Genomic DNA, 18,117 nt, shown 5'->3' with positions numbered 1-18,117 from the left:
TTATCCTCCACTCCCTGTTTGTCCTCCTTACGGGTCGGGGAGCGCCCTCTTCCAGCATGCAACTTCTTGTGCTGCTTCTTTGGCACCAGGGATGGTGACTGATGCCGGGATGAACTCGGTGCTGGCAGGGTGCTTTGAGTTGATGCCGATGTGCTGGGTGCAGAGTCCAAGTGGCCAGGCTCAGAGTCCGGTCTGAGGGGGACACCATCAGGAGTTCTCTTAACCTGATGTCCCGGTTCCGTTAGTGCAGGGTCTGAAGTTTCTGCAGATCCTGGACTTGTCTAGAATGTGGATCTCATCAGGCACTTTAAGCAACTTTGGTGAAGATCGTTTACGGGCAGGGGCGTCTTACATGAAGCACAAGGTTTGAAGCCTGGGAACCAGGGCATGCCCTGTCCTGGGACTATGTCCCTGCGGGGCTGACTACAATTATACCTAACTATTAACTCTAAGTAATTAACTTATCTAAGAAACTATGTGCACTAAATCTACAGATGAAACCACTGGTAGAAAGCTTGATGAGACAAGGATGTTCCAACACCATCACTGGCGATAAGAAGGAACTGGGGAGGGGAGGATGGCAATGCTCTTATAGCGGCACTAGAGTTGGCCCTACAGATACTACAGAGGGAAAAATCTCCGGCACCAGTGCACATGGTGCACAAACACACCTGACATGGAATGGACATGAGTAAGCACTCAAAAAAGAACTATTGTTTCAGCTCTTGACTTTCCAATGCTTTCTCCCTCTCCTTTCTTGGTGTAAAGACCTGCCTTTTAATTATCGTCTGTGAAGGGCCATGAATGCTTACGGTGCTATACAGACAATAGGAATAATAATAATGCTACTGATCCACCTCTTTAGTGGTGAATGCTGGCACCCCATTTCCAGGGAATCTCTCCGTACCAGAAGAGCAGTATGTTCAACTACCGTACCTTCTCATTAACTGCCAGATCAAGGCAAGTGTTAGTGTGCGATTTCCTTCATTGAGATCCTGCCCAGCAATTCCAACAAGGGAAAACTTGGCTTGATTCTTTCCCAGATCCACCGCATAGTTGCAGTTTTCGAGCTGTTAATGACATAGTCAGTTAGTGTGCTTCGTAAATGTGAAAAAGTTGCTGTTCAGGGCATTCATGCCATCTTTAATTATTACAGGGAATTTAGGCCAGATCCTGCCAAAGGATCCAGGCTGGCAGCTCCATGCTGCTTCACTCACAAATAGTATGGGAATGTTCCTGGCCAGAATTCCTCACCGTCACAGCTGGGAGAAAACTGGGTATTTAGTGAAGATTCAGAAGGGAACTCTTAGCCAGCTTGTCAGGCATCCATGTCAGGAATGTTTAAAATCTGCTTATTTTAATGGTGGGAGGTGATCTGAGGGCTGGAATTAATGTGGGTGCCACATGACTCATCATGAACATATATCGGAACGTTTGACTAGAGCAAGTTGGATAGTGCGAAAAATTATTCAAAAACATTTTTAAAAATTGATAGAAAAATCTCAAGTATAATAATATCACAAATAATGTTTGACCATCCACCCAGTTGGTGAAATATTGTTGAATTTATTAGAAAACTGGTGGAAAATAGTCTCTGATTAGACTATAAAAATATTATTTGGTTGGCTCTACTTATGACTTGAGAACAGTATCTACTGGTACATGCAAACTCCTGCATGCACATTTTTTAGCACAATCATCTACCACATGCAGCTGTTATATGCTATTGCTTTCACTCGAAAGAACACAAATGCAAATGCCTGCATGTGCAAAATTACATATGCACAAAAGGAAGTCAGATTGAGAACCCTCTGAAAATGTAACCCACAGTAACACAGGCAAATCAGACTTTACTTTGTAATTTGCTGATTAAGGACTCAGTTCCATTTTCAAACATGCACAATAGTCAATCTGTAATGAGTGGTGGTATGTATGGTTCCATTGCTGTCTATGAAATGGAATGGATATCGTTATAAGAACTTTGCCCATTTTTTTTACCTTCTTCATGTTACCACCCAGTTTGGGGTATGGTGGTTTGTTCACTTTGCTCCAGTCTACTGGCACTTTAATCTTTTCATAAAGCTGGAAGATAACCAGGGCATCTGACAGGTCACTGAAACAATGGAAACATATTATGCCTTATCATGTGAACAAGGAATCCCATTTAACCATTAATAGAATCAATTACATTTTCCTAAAGAACAAAACAGAGACAACTGTTTTCAGAAAGACTAACAATGTGTTCATATTTCCTAGAAACAATTTTTTTCTTAAGACATAGATCATGTTAGTTATCTAAAGTAGGAAGGTTGACTTTCCTTACCTATATAAATGATTGACACGGGGACTAACACCCAAGGAGTTCATCCAGTTCCTAAATGTCCTCTCTTCCCTTGTTTCACCTAAAATTACAGAATATCAATCCACAGCACAAGAGAACATTTCAGAGAAATAAACTTTTTGCAACAAGGAAAAGATAAATGCTGAGTATTTATAAATATAAATGATAGGTAGAATGAGATATCAACAAGCAAGTGAAATACGAGAGTACAGAACAGTAGGCAATGTTCGGTACATGTCTTCACTGTCATATTTGGGCAGATGGTTCTCAAACTTACTTAAAAAATTCAACGTTAGTCTGTGTCAAAGCATGAGATGTTTCAGCATGAGACTTGTGAGCAAGTTAAAAGCAATTTAAAATACAGATTTATGATGAGTTGCCATCTTCAGCCACATCGCATAAGACACTGATCTTGCATGAAGCTGAGCACTTTTTCTCAAACTTAAGCACTTGCTTAACTTCAAGCAAACACAAAAAATGTCATTGACTTCAGTAGGACTACTCATGTGCTTAGTTTTAAGCACATGATTTAGGTATTTTGCTGCACTGGGCTAGAAAGTTCAGCACTTTGCAAAACTGCAGACTGGTGAAATTGCATTTAAAGCACTCCTCAGTTGTTGTTGTCAGTTACACAACAATATTTAATAGGAGTGTCACACTGAGCATGTGCAAAAGCCTGTTTTTGATTGATTATAATTTATATTTTAGAATTCTTCAAAAAACTATCAGTGACTATTGCTGATTGATGTCTAGACACATGCAAAGTTTAGTTTTGCATTCAGCTGTTTGTGAGTTATTTGTGCACAGAAAAAGTCTTTAAACTATTTATAGAGAGAGAAAAGTATACTTTTTTCCTGCTCACTTAAGTTGAAAATGTCCAAGCAGAATCTCTTCCCAGAAAAATTCAACTTTGGCCTAAGAACAAGAAGTTTCAGTCCAAACAGAATGTTTTAGGAGGTTACATACAAAGGAAATACATTTATAATGGACATTTCGAAGATGTCATATTAGATAAAAGAGCCAAGGCCAGCTCACAATAACCATCAGCCACCTAGACATTGAATTCATTCAAGTCAATGAGCTTACGTGTCTCCAGTGCCAGAGAAAATAAGAACACAGCTCAGAAAGGAGATCTGATGTGCAACAAAGTGACCTGTGCCTTTATCATAACTCCATAATGGATTTGTCTTGATGAGAGTTTTTGCTCTTGTTTTCACTTAACTGTTTGTCAATTAACTTGATTTAACTAACAAACACAATAGTAAATATTAGTCCAGTCATCCCATTAATGCTTGTTCCAGGACACAAAACTGGAACAATCATTTGTGCAGAGTCTAGGGTAGCATTTACACTCCTGTTTGTTAACTTGAGTTAATTGGCAATCAATTAATGCTAATTAAAACAGGAACACAAATTCTAGTCTAGACAAACCAAGGGAGCATAAAGCCAAGGTGCATTCAAACAAATCCACCTACAGAAAAGGGAACCAACTATATCTGAAGCCAGATGCAAGCTACACACAGCAATATCCATCCTTAAATCTGGCTTGGCTAATGTTGCACTAAGTACAAGTCAGGAGAAAGTTGAGAAAACAGCTGAATCACCTAGCCAGGTTTCAGTTACATGTTAAAAGTCAGAGGCCTCATTTGGATGCTCTTCATTATTTGTATTTTCCTTACCTTCAATAGAACTCCAGTCAATGTCCTGGTTCTCTGGTTTATGGAGGGCAGGATATCTGTTAAATAGGTTGGCAATGAAAGCCAAGTTTAACTTGGGGTTTCCACGGACTACATCTGCGGCTGTAACAAACTGCCGGCAGCCCAATTTCTCTGCTTGCTGCAACATGCACTCTGCCCTCTGGATGTCATCCTTCTCCTATGTTGACAAAAAAAAGATATTAAAAGCCTCAATCAGCAAAAACATGAAAATATCTTGACGTCCAATAGCACTGAAATATCACACTCATAATACACATGAATGTACTGTCTCTTTGGATAGTGACGCCATAGAAAACTAAAACACATTCTTGTTTAAATCCATAACATTTACCTTTTCCACACTACAACTCATGTCAATATTTGCAAATTGCTTTTACCTAAAATCAATGTGCTGCACCATGTGACAGTAAAATGAATTTTTTAAGATAAATCTTATCACATAATTTAAAGTAGGTTTAAAAATATCCCAGAAAAATGTCCAGAAATACATATTGACTAAGTGTTCCACTGGTTCATTGGCTGTTATAGCTTCTGTGATAACTCATGCTGGCTGATAGTTTGTTATCATTAATAAAATCTAATTTAAAATATATCATTTTAATTCTGCATTTTTGGTGTTTTAATGCAGGATTACACTCCAGTGGTAAATCTAATTTGTTTGTTTTGGTATTACGGTGCATCTCAATGTTGCCTAGGTCCTATAGATAAAAACTTAAGTGTGTAACTGTATATCATCTCACCCGTAATCCTGTCATGTCAATAGCAATAGCTGGAATACCTTCTTCATCTCCCTTCGGGGCAACTTGGTTCAGCAAATGATAATAAGCTTTGGAGTCCTGCAAAAGACCAAGAAAAAGTTACATTGAAAGCCAGGTTTTACATGCCAATACTTCCTATGAACAATGAGCAAGCAGGCTTTGTTTTTATTACATCAACCATTTGACAACCTTTCTATGATTCTATGACAATATAATTTAATTAAAAAAGCTGAAAGCATTTAATAGTTTCCATTGTATGCCTTGTGGTTTGCATATCTGTTTGTTTTATAAACCAATTAAAATGCTAAAAATGGAAAAACTGGACGCATTAGACACAATATTGCATATTGCATTTAGGAAAGAAGGATAGAACTGATTTAATATGAATGCATTGCATTAGAGATATGAAAAATATACCTTTATAAGGCTGTCGAAGTCAGTCAGCTAAAGGTTTAGTAAACGAATAGACAGAAAGAGGAAGCAGAAGTTGAAAGCAGAGTTCAAAGGAACATTGAAATGGTTACAAAGTAGAAAGTAGAGTTTTCAAGGACAGACATTAAAGCTGACAATAGTACACAAGCATTTTTGAAGGAAAAGGCTAGCACAAGACAAAGATTTTACATGCTGTTTACTTTAATTTTTATAAAGCATAGTTCTGGTTTCATGTATCCAGAAATTAATCTCACTTCAGAAATCATTTTAAACAAAAATAAAGCCCTTCAAAGAAAGATTTAGATTATTAAAAAAAAAGAAAAAGAAAAAGAAAAAAAGAAATTTTTACTAATTAGACTCCAGGTGATAACCTTTCCTGCTGAGATTTGTCCTCATCTGCACAATAGCTCCACTGAAGTCTCCAGATTTCTATCCAAATGCTTCCTTGTAAGCATACATTCATTGTATAATATATGTATTTATAAAAGAGGCAAAACTGATTAGTGGTAGTAAATAGTTGCATAGGTTGAAATCCCGGCCCAGTTGAAGTCAATGGGTACTTTATATTTTCCAACATTAACATGATATAAATCATAGTTTAGATTTAATTAGCTACGTTAGATAGCTCTCCAGCCTGCCTATGAAAGGGTGAGAAAGGGGCCAGTCCCACAGCCCTTCTCCAGACAAACTATCTATGTGGTTCAGAAACATCTACTGAGTTCAGTGGAGATTTTATGCATGAGGTGACTGAAGTATTGGGCTCAAAATTTTCATATTTTCTTCCCACTATTATTTGTTATTTTTATTTCATTTGAAAACAATGTACATGCTCGGTCCAAGTCTCTGCCGGTGCTGCAGTGGCCATGCAGCTATTTTTAGCATGCCAAAGTGAGCCTTACCAACACAACTCTGTTTATCCAGGCTGGGAGGCTCACCCCCAGCTGCAGTGTGGACACGCCCTGTGGCCCTAATCCTGGAAACACTCTACCCACATGGTTAACTTTAATCACGTGAGTAGTCATATTGACGTAAAGTTAAGCATACTCATAGGTGTTTTCAGGATTGGGGGATAAATCATCATCTCCAGGTGAACAAGCTCAGTCCAGAGGAGAAAGATGAAGTTTGAGGTTGTTTTTTGTGCTGTAGTTGATCAGTGTTTCTCATACCTTGATGTCTGTGCTGAAGTTGTTGATTTTGTTACATCCTGCGTTCTCCAAGTGATAATTAGCCCACCTCAGCAGCAGTTCCTCTGGGGATAATTTCATCAGATCCTCTAGACTCTCTCCTTCACGCAGAAGGGCAATCAGAGCTAGGCAAACACAAAATTGAAAGAAAAATAAACACCATGCACAGGAATATTGTTGCTTTTAATTTATCCTTCTTAACTTCCTTTACTGAGCAAGGGCCTGATCCTTCTCCCATTGAAGAAAATAGGGGAGATTGGTGTGTTTATATAGTTGAGAAGCTCAGGCAAAACTAAAGCTGTCACCTGAGCCTACAGTTATTTTATTGTTAAAAAATTAATTCGATGTTACAGATGTTAACAACCATTTTGTTCTGTTCTTGACAGTGTTTTGTACAACTGCAACACAGAATTGTAAACACAGTGTCCTTCTATGCTCAGATAAAAAATGTAATTCTACTGGCAGATTTACATTCTGGCTTTTTAAATTTTGTTTCTATTTCACTGCCATAAATTCTCAAATTCATTTGTTTCTAATTTTACATTAAGGAGCTAAGTTTTATGTAGACAAAAATTACATACATTGTATTGTGTTAGAGCATTGTTCATTCACAAGTGACACAGAATGCTTTCCAGTTTTTGACACACTAAACATGCAAACAAAAGTAACATCTGTAGTTTACAGGGTATTGTCTCATGTATGTAACATCTACAGATGTGGTTGGGCAGCAGAGTACAAAGGCTAAAGTTTCAGGAAGAATGAAGAGTATCAGTATGGAGAACAAGGAGGTTTATAAAGTAGGATATGATTAATCCAGAGGTTCTCCGCTGTGGTTTATGGGTCACTGGTAGTCTCTGGAGCAGTGGCTGGTGATCTACAGAGCTGGCTGGTCACCTGAAGCTGGCTCCCTCCTTGTTTCCAGCTGTTTCTACAAGTGGCCAGCTTCTTCATTGCAAGGAGAGTCTGGAGGCCTTTAAAGCCAGCTGGGAACAAGGAAGAAGTGTGAGCCTCACTGGCTCTGCCAGATACCATCACTACATAATAAACGAAAGAGAGGAAACTGCAGCCAGTCTCTGCCGCTGGAGTGGCCAGTGGGACTGCCAGCCCTCAGCAGGACAGCAGTGTGCAGGGGAGAAAGGAATGAGGAAGCCAAGCAATATGTTCAGGGGCGAAGGCGGCTGGGGGAAGGATGGGCATTAGAAGAGGTGCTTGTGGCTGGGCAGCACATCCAGGGGAGAAAGGAACCAAGCAGCAGGAAGAGATACGGTTGGAGAGCAGTGTGTGTGCACGTGTCATGCTGAGGCAAGTTCACAGAGAATTTTTAAGAGGAGAAGGGAGATTTGGCACTGGATTCTATGAAGTCCAGGAAATCAGCAGTGCTTCCTGAGCGTAGCTTGATGTGTTCCTGATCTCAGGTGTAGGTAAGGAGACAAGGATGCATCTTTTGGTCAAAGTGAAGTTTGGGGCCTTGTGGCTTATGGAGACTAGAACTGGGGGAATTAGAGCAGTGAAGAAGAGAGGCGATGAAGTCTTGAATAAGAGTCCCCAGGAATAGTTGAAATAACGCTTCTAAAGTGTTCAAGGATGAGAGCACTGGTTTGAGAGAGTGCACCGCATGTACCTTCATTTCTGCTGAGCTCTATGTCGGCAAACAAGCCAATTTTGATAACTTGCCATAAGAGGCCCAAGACCAGGTAAGGCTTCCCCTCTTTTAAGTCTTCAGCCCCAATGTTAACAACATGGCACCCAATGGCTGAGGCAGAGTTCAAGGCGAGGTTCAAATTTTCCTGAAGAAAGAGAGAGAAAGGTTTCCTATTATGCAAAAACTACACAGTGGAGGGGAGGGAGGAGGAGAACTAAGGAGGGGACGGGGAAGTCAGTGGAAATATAGCGAGTAAAGTTAGGCATAACTCTTTTCAGATCTGGGTCTAGGGTGTGATAGCCTAGAACTCCCAGGAGTAAAAGCAACACAGGGAACCTCTTCTTTGCAAAATTAAAAAGCTTCAATTTCTTATCCTGAAGTGTTACAAGACATTGGACCTTAAGCCCCACACTGGTCCTGGACTGGATATTGCTCATGCTGGTCTTTACACCAGTGGAATATGGGATGAGAGAGAAAATCCATATTTTGACGAGTGTGGGGTGGAAAAAAGAATCTTCCATATGTCAAGGTGGAGGGTGGGAAAAAGAAAACATTTCAGGCAGTTTGCTTTTTTCCTTTCCTTTTTTCAAAAGGGCAGTTTGAATATGCTGAATGGTTTGGGTTGTTTGAATAAATCCCCGGGGAGATGGACTAGCAGGCAAAGGGCAGGTGAGGCAGGCAAAGGTGCATGATAAAAGCCATTTGTCACATGGCTCTGCAATTTATCACATGGATTTCACCACCGCAAGTGTGAGAGATATATTCGATTAGGTAGTAAATACACAGGGACACAAAGCGTAAATTGTCATAAGCTGAAAAATGTATAACATTTAAAAATAATTACCCTCTTTATTTGACAGTTGTAAAAGGGTTAAGTTAAAGCATAAGCTATATTGATTAAGTCATATCTAAATCGGACAGGGATTGATCTGTGGTGCATCAATAAAGTGTGCTGCTGACCAAGAGGATTAAAACTGAAAAAAATGTGGAATGCAGCCCAGAAACCCAATTTAATGGCTTCTAAGCTTCCGTGAGCCTGGCTCATGTTCCATTTAATCAGAGTAACTGAGGGATACAGTGGATTATGTTTACATATAGAATAGATATCTATACATATGCTGGTATACCGATACATATGAATAAACTTGAACATAGATCTTGGCAGGTAAAATTTTGTTTTTCAGTTAATCTTTAAATAATGAATGTGTGCAAACATGCTCGCAGTATGTAGGCCCAAAGCTTAATTCTGCTATATTAATTCTATGTGAAATACCCTTATTCTTTTGGTACGTGACAAACCACCACAGCAGTTTCTGTGAGGATTTGCACTTTGGATATGTAGGGTGATCTGTTCACTATTAATACATTTGTTTAAAACCACCATCTGTTTGTCCAAAACTAATATCTGGTTATTAATTATCCTGTTTTTAAAGTTACCAAAAATAATTCTGTAAAACTGTTGCTATTATTAAAGCACACCTGTTTTAAAATCACTGCTTAAAGTAACATCAGCAAATGTTCTAAAGCAAAAAAATGCAATGTTAAAAAAATATTTTATAATAATAATAATAAGTATTTTAAATAAAACAAATTATTGTTTCTAAAAAACACTTGTGTCTTCCAATTAGAAGTTTTAAATAAATATTAAAAAATTAAAATATAAATAAATAAATAATGTATGTATATAAAACCAGAAAGTAACCAAAAAAAGCACCAGCCTCAAATGTTCAAAACCCTAATGGCCAAAGACTGCCCACCCTGATGACCCTGGCATCCACCTCAAAAAACAAAAAACAAAATAAACTATAAAAAAACAACAGCAATTATGCTTACAAAACATAAATAATTAATAATCACACCAAAATGCAAATACAACATAACAAAACCAAACCTATAAAATAGCATAAAAACTTACCCCTATAAAAAAAAAATCAAAAATGTAAAATCTTTGAGTTTAGTTCTACAATAATCCTCCAGGAGCATCGGTGCGCACCAGCAGACCCCTGCTCCCTCCCTCGTGTCTTATCCACCTGGCCAGCGGACTAACATGAGCAACTGAGGCTGGTAACTATGCTTCATCTTTGTAGAACTGTGTGTGTGTGTATAAAAGTGTGCAGGCAACTGCTTTTTAAAATTTCTGTATTCACAATAAACGTGGCGTATTGCCTCATCCCTCTGAATAAAATCCTGCTGTTTATTTTATAAGTATAACAAGTATACATTACAAAATGGATTCAACATTCCGGTTGAAATAAAAGATAAAAATCACATAAGAAAATGCAAAAGCTAAGGGTCCAACGATGTTAACTCAGTCATGTTTCACATATGGGGTATTTACTAGAGCAAGGATGGCCTTTTGATTAAGGATTTGGACTGGACTCAGGAGATCATCGAATCATAGAATATTAGGGTTGGAAGGAACCCCAGGAGGTCATCTAGTCCAACCCCCTGCTCAAAGCAGGACCAACTCCAACTATGTGGGGTCAGTTCCTGGCTCTGCCACATAACTTCTGTGTGACCATGGTCGAGTCACCTAATCTCAGTACTCAGGTGTCATTGTATTCTAGCCATTAACCCACATTTGAATTTGTCATTGTCTTCATCTCATCTGTAGTATTCATTAGGCTCCTATCACTTAGATCCTGCTAAGATTTACATCCTTGCTTAATTATAAGCACATAAGCAGTGCCATTGACTTCAGTGGGATCACTCTCAAATTTAAAATTAAGCCTGGATATAAATCTTTGCAGGACTGCAGCCTAAGTACCCTACGTTGCCACAAACTGTGTCTGGCTGCATTGTGCAGGAGCATGAGACTTATAGCACTACACCTAATCAAATAACAGCAACTCTGCTTTTACACTTGATATTTTAGTACCTGTATAGTGAATGGAGTGAGCTTCTTTTTGTTGATCGTTCTTTCATCAATGGTATCTGGCACTGAAAAGTTGATCATTTTACTGTAAGTTAAAGAATAAACACAAGTGAGAAATACGCCATTATGCCTACACCAAAGTCATTTTGAACCTTTGTCACCACACAGTGTGCCATGCTGATCAAATAGCCGTAGACTGAATTTACATAAGAACTTGCTTAGTGCATTAGAAAGTCCAGAAACACCTGTAGATGGTCTCTCTCTCTCTCACTCACACACACACACACGCACAGAGGTATTGCAATATTTTGCAATCTTTTTCTTAATCAGTGGAAGCAGGGAAAGTGACAGACATATATTGAATGGTGACCAAAAAGGGCAATAAAGTAAACCTGTGTGAAATCCAAAATGTTCATTTTGTGGAAATTCATGTTAAAATATTCACTGTTTCACATTGCTTTTCACCCTCGACCTCCAAAGATCACTTTATACAAAATTTGAAAAAATAGCTATTTTCATTGCCCACAACTGCAAACAAATCCTCAAATGTACACATATTTATGACACAAAACCATCTTCACTCATAAATGGACCAGTCTGTACAAAAATGGTCTAAAAATATGCAGTCTTCAGCAGAATTTCAAGTTCAGATTAAAATGGGAAAACCATCATTTTTGCATCGCAAATATTTTGCATGCCTCTGGATAACAAACCCCTAGAAATGCCCTGTCTCAAGTTTCTTATCACTATTACAAAATATAATGAATACATAAGAAAAAGAACTACACATTCATGTGTTTACTGGGCTTGACTGACACGGAAATTCCTCTTTGAATCTAACAATACAATTCTTTCAAAGTAAGCTGGAAAACCTGGGGCCATTCAGAGCCCTTCACATTTAGGCAGGTTGGTTGTGTTCCGTATCATTTAGTAAAAACGGTGGGACCAAATCCTGAAGCCCTTGCTCATTCTTACCTGAAACAAAATTTCCATTGTGCCAAGTCCTGAAGTCCTTATTCATCTAAATCTCCAACTAAGTCTATAGAAGAATTTTATATGAGTAAGGACTGAGAGAGAACTTCGGGATTTGGCCCATGCTGTGTAATGCAGGACATTTCAGATATGCAACTAAATATATAAAACTCACTGGGTCCTTACTCAGTTTTTACTCATTCTTTACTCAGGCACACTCCTATTGGTTCCATTATTTTTCCCTGATTCCAGTGGACAGAGTCAGTCACTTCTAACATATAAATTATCTTTTTTTCAAAGATAAATAATAGTTTTTAAAAAAAGTTTCCCATCTCTTTAAGAGAAAAGATTAATGAGAAAGAGAATCACTACAGACCTGATACTGCAAAGAATAATACCCATGCCTAACTTCAACACAGTCAACACAACTGCTCCTGTACTTCAAGTTAACCACATGAATAAGTTTTTCCAGTCTCAGGGCTTAACTGTGTAGGAAAACATAGGTGTTATTTACCACAGCACGATGCCATCACCAACGGCTTGGAAGAGGTCATCAGTGTCTGGATTCATTGGAAGCACGTGTTTGCAATCGGGATCATTCTCTAGGGCTTTGTTAACCCAATTCACAAAGGCGTACTTTTCTTCTTCTGCAAGCAAAGGGGCAAATCATTCAACTTGGAGCCTAAATCTTCTAACAATTCTCTTGACATGAAAATCTCAATTCTTATTGAAAGTGATTTGGCACTTTTTCCAATACTTATCCATGCCTCCTAAGAACCGGACAATTATTTAAAATAAGAGAGGCCGCATTTTGTCTAAAATATGGCTCTTATTTATCCTCAGCTTTGTTAAAGTTTGTCCTAAATATGCCTATTCTAAGTCACTCTTACTGATATAGCAATTCCTTAAGGCCAAAGCCGTAGCTTTTCACACAGCCAGTTTTGAAATGATCTTCAAGAGACCATCTAGTCGCAGTTCCTACCGATATCAATTGATTGTACATACCTGAATAAGAATGTTGTGTTCCAACACTGGACTGTTCTGAAGTTCCACCGATAGCACAAATTCCCTCCTTTTTATTGATTGCTTTTCTAAATGTTTTAGCAACATCTGTGCTCTTCAGGCCATGGAAAACCTTTCAAAATACATATAGTGATTTTAAAATCACAAGCTACAGAACCAGAGTAAAACTACAAGCTTTTAGGTGGTAAGTTCCTTGGGACATGGACCGTGTCTTCCTTTATGTTTTTTCAGAGCTGAACACACTGTGGGCATTGAATAAATAAATAATCTGTAATAATAACAATTACTTGAATGGGGACTCTATACAGAAGCAAGAGTTAGCACTTGTGGCTGCTTTTGCAGAATTGGGACCTTATAAAGTTTAAAACTTTTAAACTTATAAACTAATAGGAAGTTAAAGAATATTAGGAAACTACAGGGCCTTTGTAGTCTGTAGACAGGTCCTTAGAAGTTTAATTTCTGAACAGAGATAAGTGAAATTCTGAATTTCCATCCTGCAGGAAATTCTAATACTTTAACATTTGTTTTTTTCCCAAATGGGGATGAAAAGACACAAATTTTTGTGGAACAACAAGTTCTGAAAATTTTTCAGTTTGAACATTTCAAAATGTTCAAATCAGTGTTTGATCAAAGGAATACGTTTCAACATTCTTGAATTGAAACATTTTATTTCAGCATGTAGGAACAAATTGAAAAATTTCAAGTCAGTTTGACACTAAATTGCATCTGCCTAAATTGCCTTGTTACATCATGGGAGTTGTAGTTTGGGATCCTCAGGCTCTCATTCTTCCCTCTGGGCCAGGCTCCCTGGCCTGACTACATCTCACATGATGCTACCAAAGTCAGGTGACTTGTATGATGTGGAAATCATGATGCATCATTGGAGATGTCTTTAGCAAGTCCAGTCTATCAGAAAGAACAGGGTCATGAAGCACCCAAACTACATCTTCCATGAGGCACTGGGATTGCAAGGCACAAGGATAGGTAGAGATTACTGTTTGCCATAGGCTGGGAATGGCCAACAGGATGGGTCACTTGATGGTTACCTGTTCTATTCATTTCCTCCAAAGCACCTGGCATTGGCCACTGTTGGAAGACAGGATACTAGGCTAGATAGACCATTGGTGTGACCCAGTGTGGCTGTTCTTATGTTCTTCTGTTCACTGCACCATCAGCACCAATGCAGTTTAATGCTGAGGTGATTTGAAATGAAATGTTTGGGTTCAGTTCAGCAAACCAAAATGTTTTGATTCAGGCCCAATGGATCAAAACTGATATAGTTCATTACAATTTTCCTGCTGACTCAATACAAAAATGTTAGCACAACTGACATTTTCCAATGGAAACTGCATTTACCATTGAAAAATCATTTTGATAGAAAATTCCTGACCAGGTCTAGTTTTGAGAGCTAGACTTTTTTTTCCCTGAATTTCTTTTTAGAGGATATTCTCCTGAATAACATTTTACTCACTGCAATAAATTCATCAAAGCTGATTTTGCCATCATTGTTTTGATCTCCTGTGGCCATCAAATTCTGAATGATTTCTCTGATTTTATATCCCGGCAGAGGCAGATTGGCTGCTCTAAACAGCTCTGTTAATTCACAAGTGCTGATGAAACCATTTCCATCAATATCTGTAAAGGAAAAAACAGTTTAATGAACCTGTCTGTACACCTGTTTTTGTCAGGAAATATGAATTATGTGTAATGATTTTTTAAAATCTTATAAAAATATAGTACATTATTTTTTAACAATTGCAGTGACCTTTTCAACAAAAGAGAAAGGCTATAATGACCATCAAACATAAAAAGAAGTAAGAATTTGCATGTTAGTTCGATATATAATTTACAGTAGCAATGCAATATGTAGATGTATTTATAGTTTGAATTTATTGAATTTACATTGAATTTATGGTTTTTACAAAATAAACAAAAACAAACTCAAAACCAAAAGTCATTCACTTTTCTCCTGCTGCATTTTTTTTTATTAAGACCTGAAATGTGACTGTGAATTTGACAGAGATTACGTCTGTAGGAACAGTTCTGAAAATATGCAAAACTGACTATCCTCAAAGTTCTCTCAAATGCATAAATTATGCAAATGAGAAAAACAGAGTAAAATAACATTAATACTCTAATCTCTTTCCATGACAGTAACTTTGCATGTTACATGTAACAGTAGCAGGCAAATAATAACAGAAGTATGATTATTCCAGATATTGTTCCATTCTTTCATTGCTTCCCATTTTGCTTTGGATGTTGATGGGGGTCTTGTATGTGCAAGTGTTTAACCATCACCCATGGCATCAAAATGCAGAATTCAGGAATTTTAAAACCTCAGTTTTACCTCAGTTTACCACAGCCTGTTGTGATTTGTAAGGAACTTTTAATGACAGGCTTTATATTTTGAAAGTAGAGTATTTAGATGTCTGGTAGACAGATTTTTTCTTTGATATATGAAAATGCTAGCAACTTGCTATTTGTAATAAACTCTCTGATACTCTCAGTGTATATATTGTCCCAAATTTTGTTTTATAGTCTTCATCTGCCCAATCAGAGAGAGATTTCAAAGAAGTATATGTTGTGATTTCCTGAGTTGAGCTGGAAATGGAGCATGTCATGTGCAGCAAAGCCACATAGGATCTATATATGAGGCTGCTTTTAGCAATAGAAGCATGGATTAATATGGGATTGTGAAGAGTGACCTTTCAATTTCTGTCTCACAGTGGAAACAGAAGCTAGTAGAGAGAAGAGGACCTAGAAAGAGAGAGAAAGAGACAGGATCAGAATTGCAAGAGGGAAATACTTAGTAGCAATGAAAGGTCTTAATGGTAGAGAATAAGTGAGCTGTGAGAGACAGAAATGCATAGACTTAGAATCAGGAAAGACAGATGGATCAATGTAAGGAGGAAAAAAAACAGAATGAGTCTTAAAAGTAGAAAAGGGGATATGCATTTAAAAACACAGCCAGAGTACAAAAGGATCAAGAAAAAGGGGCTGTACATTGAGGTTTTTAAAATTTGCCTTTGTTTCAGTTCCCTTAGGAGATGTGAACCAATGTATTATGTTATATCAGAAATCCTTTTAGTGTCTTCTGAGTAATTTGCCTTGAATAAATGTTTAGGGGAAAATGCTTTAAAATACTTTATATATCACTTTCAAAAAGGTTTTCAAATTATTTCATAAAACCTGTTTTGCAACCTTCTACTGTCTTCATCCAGCAAAGGAATGCCAATACTATACTTCCAGAAAGCTATGGCAGGTTAAAATGGTTTTATTTGAAAAGGTCTGCAGTTGTATGAAGATTACTTCATATAGTTTCCATGTCACAGTACAACAGTACGGTTCATTTCACTGAAATTGGTTAGGACACAAGGATACAATACAACTTCACCTAGTGTAGTATCTTATATGCTAACCGTACTCACCAATTTTGTTGAAAGCCTCTCTTAAGTCTGCCATCTCTTCATCTGAGATGTGTGCTGTTGATGCCATTTTTACTTCTGTGAATAACAAGTTTGTAAGAAAATGCCCATTATTCATTTTTGCCTTTTCTTTTTAATTGTCAGAAATGCAAAGCAATTTCACATAGAAGTTAGAATAAACTGCATCTTTCTTCATGATTTACAACACAATTTCCATCTGTATCCAGTAGTGTAATTAAGGGGTGACCTTTTTGATACCATAGATGTAAATGCACATTGATTTGTTACCAAACTGCTGCTGTTTTGCCAACTCCTGCCCAAAACGCTTGTCCAGGCTGGTGAATCCTCCTGATACCTAAATCCCATCCCCACTTGCCTTAATTACTCTGTGGAGAGTGTAGAGGGACAGAACAGAATTATGCTGGACACTCAGTAATTCCTAAAGCCGTCCTGCAAGCGTGGATCAGGCTGGCTCACCGCTTTTGGGGGCAAACACCTGGTTGGGAGCATGTTGCTGCTGTTGCCAGGGGCAGCATCCTGTATCACCAATTAGCAAATGCTTCACACTGCAGCATACATGCTAAAGGACTGCGGGGATCTTCCAGCTAGCACAACGTGTCTCCTTGGAGTGGGATATACTGGCAGATGTCGTAACAGGGCCTCCATCTTAGTGCTTTCCGGAGCTCGAGACTGAAATCGTAGCTCTTTTGTTTCACAGCCACACTGTGGGAGAATGAAGCACATCACGCATGCCCTCTCCCTCTCAGTATGCCCATGCAACACAAGGAAGGATTAGGTACTAAATGTGATTGTGCCCTCATTCGGATATCATTGAGCATGCTTCACAGAGGAAGAAAATTCAGTTCCACTTGTGACAGAGACTTAACATAACACTTAATGCACTGCTAGAGGCAGTTCCCATACCATGGTGATGGGAGTGCTATTGTAGGTTATACCCATTCCCCTGCCCTGTCCCTGTCTTGACTGTTTATAGTGTAAGCTCTTTGGGGCAGAGATTGTCTACTGCTCTGTGTTTGTATAATACCTAGGACAAAGGGTCTCCACTCTTGGTTGGTCCTTAGGCACCGCTGTAATAAACACGATTTAAGAAAATAAGAATTAGACTAGACTAGAACATAATATGGGCCCTGGTTAGAAGTTTTGAAGGTGGCTGCTGCAGATGCAATGCCCTTAATTAGGACAGAATCGAAAAAGAATCCACAAAAACTACTGCAGAGCTAAAAAAACATAACTTCATTGAGAAGGCCCAGATTGCAAACATCTGTATAGTTCTGTACAAGATATTCAGGATAGATCTGAAAATTGGAAGATGATACTTGACACATTTCCTAGAATACATTGAGTATAACAGTTAGACACCATTTATCTGAATTTCAGGTTCAATACTTTCCTGAATTTATGCATTGATTTATAATGTCAGTAAGTGTGGTGTAAAAGGAAAACTGCTTATGGAAATGGATTAAAAATAAGGCATTAAAATGTGGTTGGTTCTTCCATCCTGTCTGTCCCTACAATAGCACAGGTTGCCTGCCTAATCTCTGCAAGCTCTGGATCAGAAACTAAAAGACTTCTCCATCATAAGAAAAAGCTGGTTCATCTTGCTCAGACTTTCTTGAAGCATCACCCATAGAGAAGAATAGCACCATACATAAATAAGATTGTAATCTCTTTTAAGGCAGGGGCTCTGTGTTTGTGTTTGTGTTTGTATAGTGTTTAATATAATTGG

At 38.1% G+C, this 18,117-nt stretch overlaps 1 protein-coding gene across 2 annotated transcripts in view; it reads right to left on the bottom strand.

Moving 5' to 3' along the window:
- The window catches only part of LCP1 (lymphocyte cytosolic protein 1), a 68,844-nt gene that overhangs the window by 11,021 nt on the left and 39,706 nt on the right, over positions 1 to 18,117 (bottom strand). For both annotated transcript variants that reach the window (XM_067563132.1, XM_067563130.1), the window contains 12 exons: positions 16,374 to 16,448; positions 14,417 to 14,580; positions 12,928 to 13,057; positions 12,437 to 12,569; positions 10,954 to 11,035; positions 8,055 to 8,220; positions 6,416 to 6,558; positions 4,800 to 4,895; positions 4,021 to 4,216; positions 2,324 to 2,402; positions 1,999 to 2,113; positions 937 to 1,070 (listed from right to left, as the gene is read on the bottom strand). In XM_067563132.1, coding sequence (XP_067419233.1) covers positions 937 to 1,070; positions 1,999 to 2,113; positions 2,324 to 2,402; positions 4,021 to 4,216; positions 4,800 to 4,895; positions 6,416 to 6,558; positions 8,055 to 8,220; positions 10,954 to 11,035; positions 12,437 to 12,569; positions 12,928 to 13,057; positions 14,417 to 14,580; positions 16,374 to 16,440 — 1,505 coding nt within the window. In that variant the 5' untranslated portion in view covers positions 16,441 to 16,448. The remainder of the gene's footprint in view (positions 1 to 936; positions 1,071 to 1,998; positions 2,114 to 2,323; positions 2,403 to 4,020; positions 4,217 to 4,799; positions 4,896 to 6,415; positions 6,559 to 8,054; positions 8,221 to 10,953; positions 11,036 to 12,436; positions 12,570 to 12,927; positions 13,058 to 14,416; positions 14,581 to 16,373; positions 16,449 to 18,117) is intronic.

Source organism: Emydura macquarii, unplaced genomic scaffold, assembly GCF_026122565.2.
Source record: "Emydura macquarii macquarii isolate MOO-44397 ecotype Brisbane River unplaced genomic scaffold, CSIRO-AGI_Emac_v2 contig_2473, whole genome shotgun sequence".
NCBI classification, from domain to species: domain Eukaryota; kingdom Metazoa; phylum Chordata; order Testudines; family Chelidae; genus Emydura; species Emydura macquarii.
Note: the sequence above shows the minus strand (reverse complement) of the source record. Positions and strands in the feature narration are given on the sequence as shown.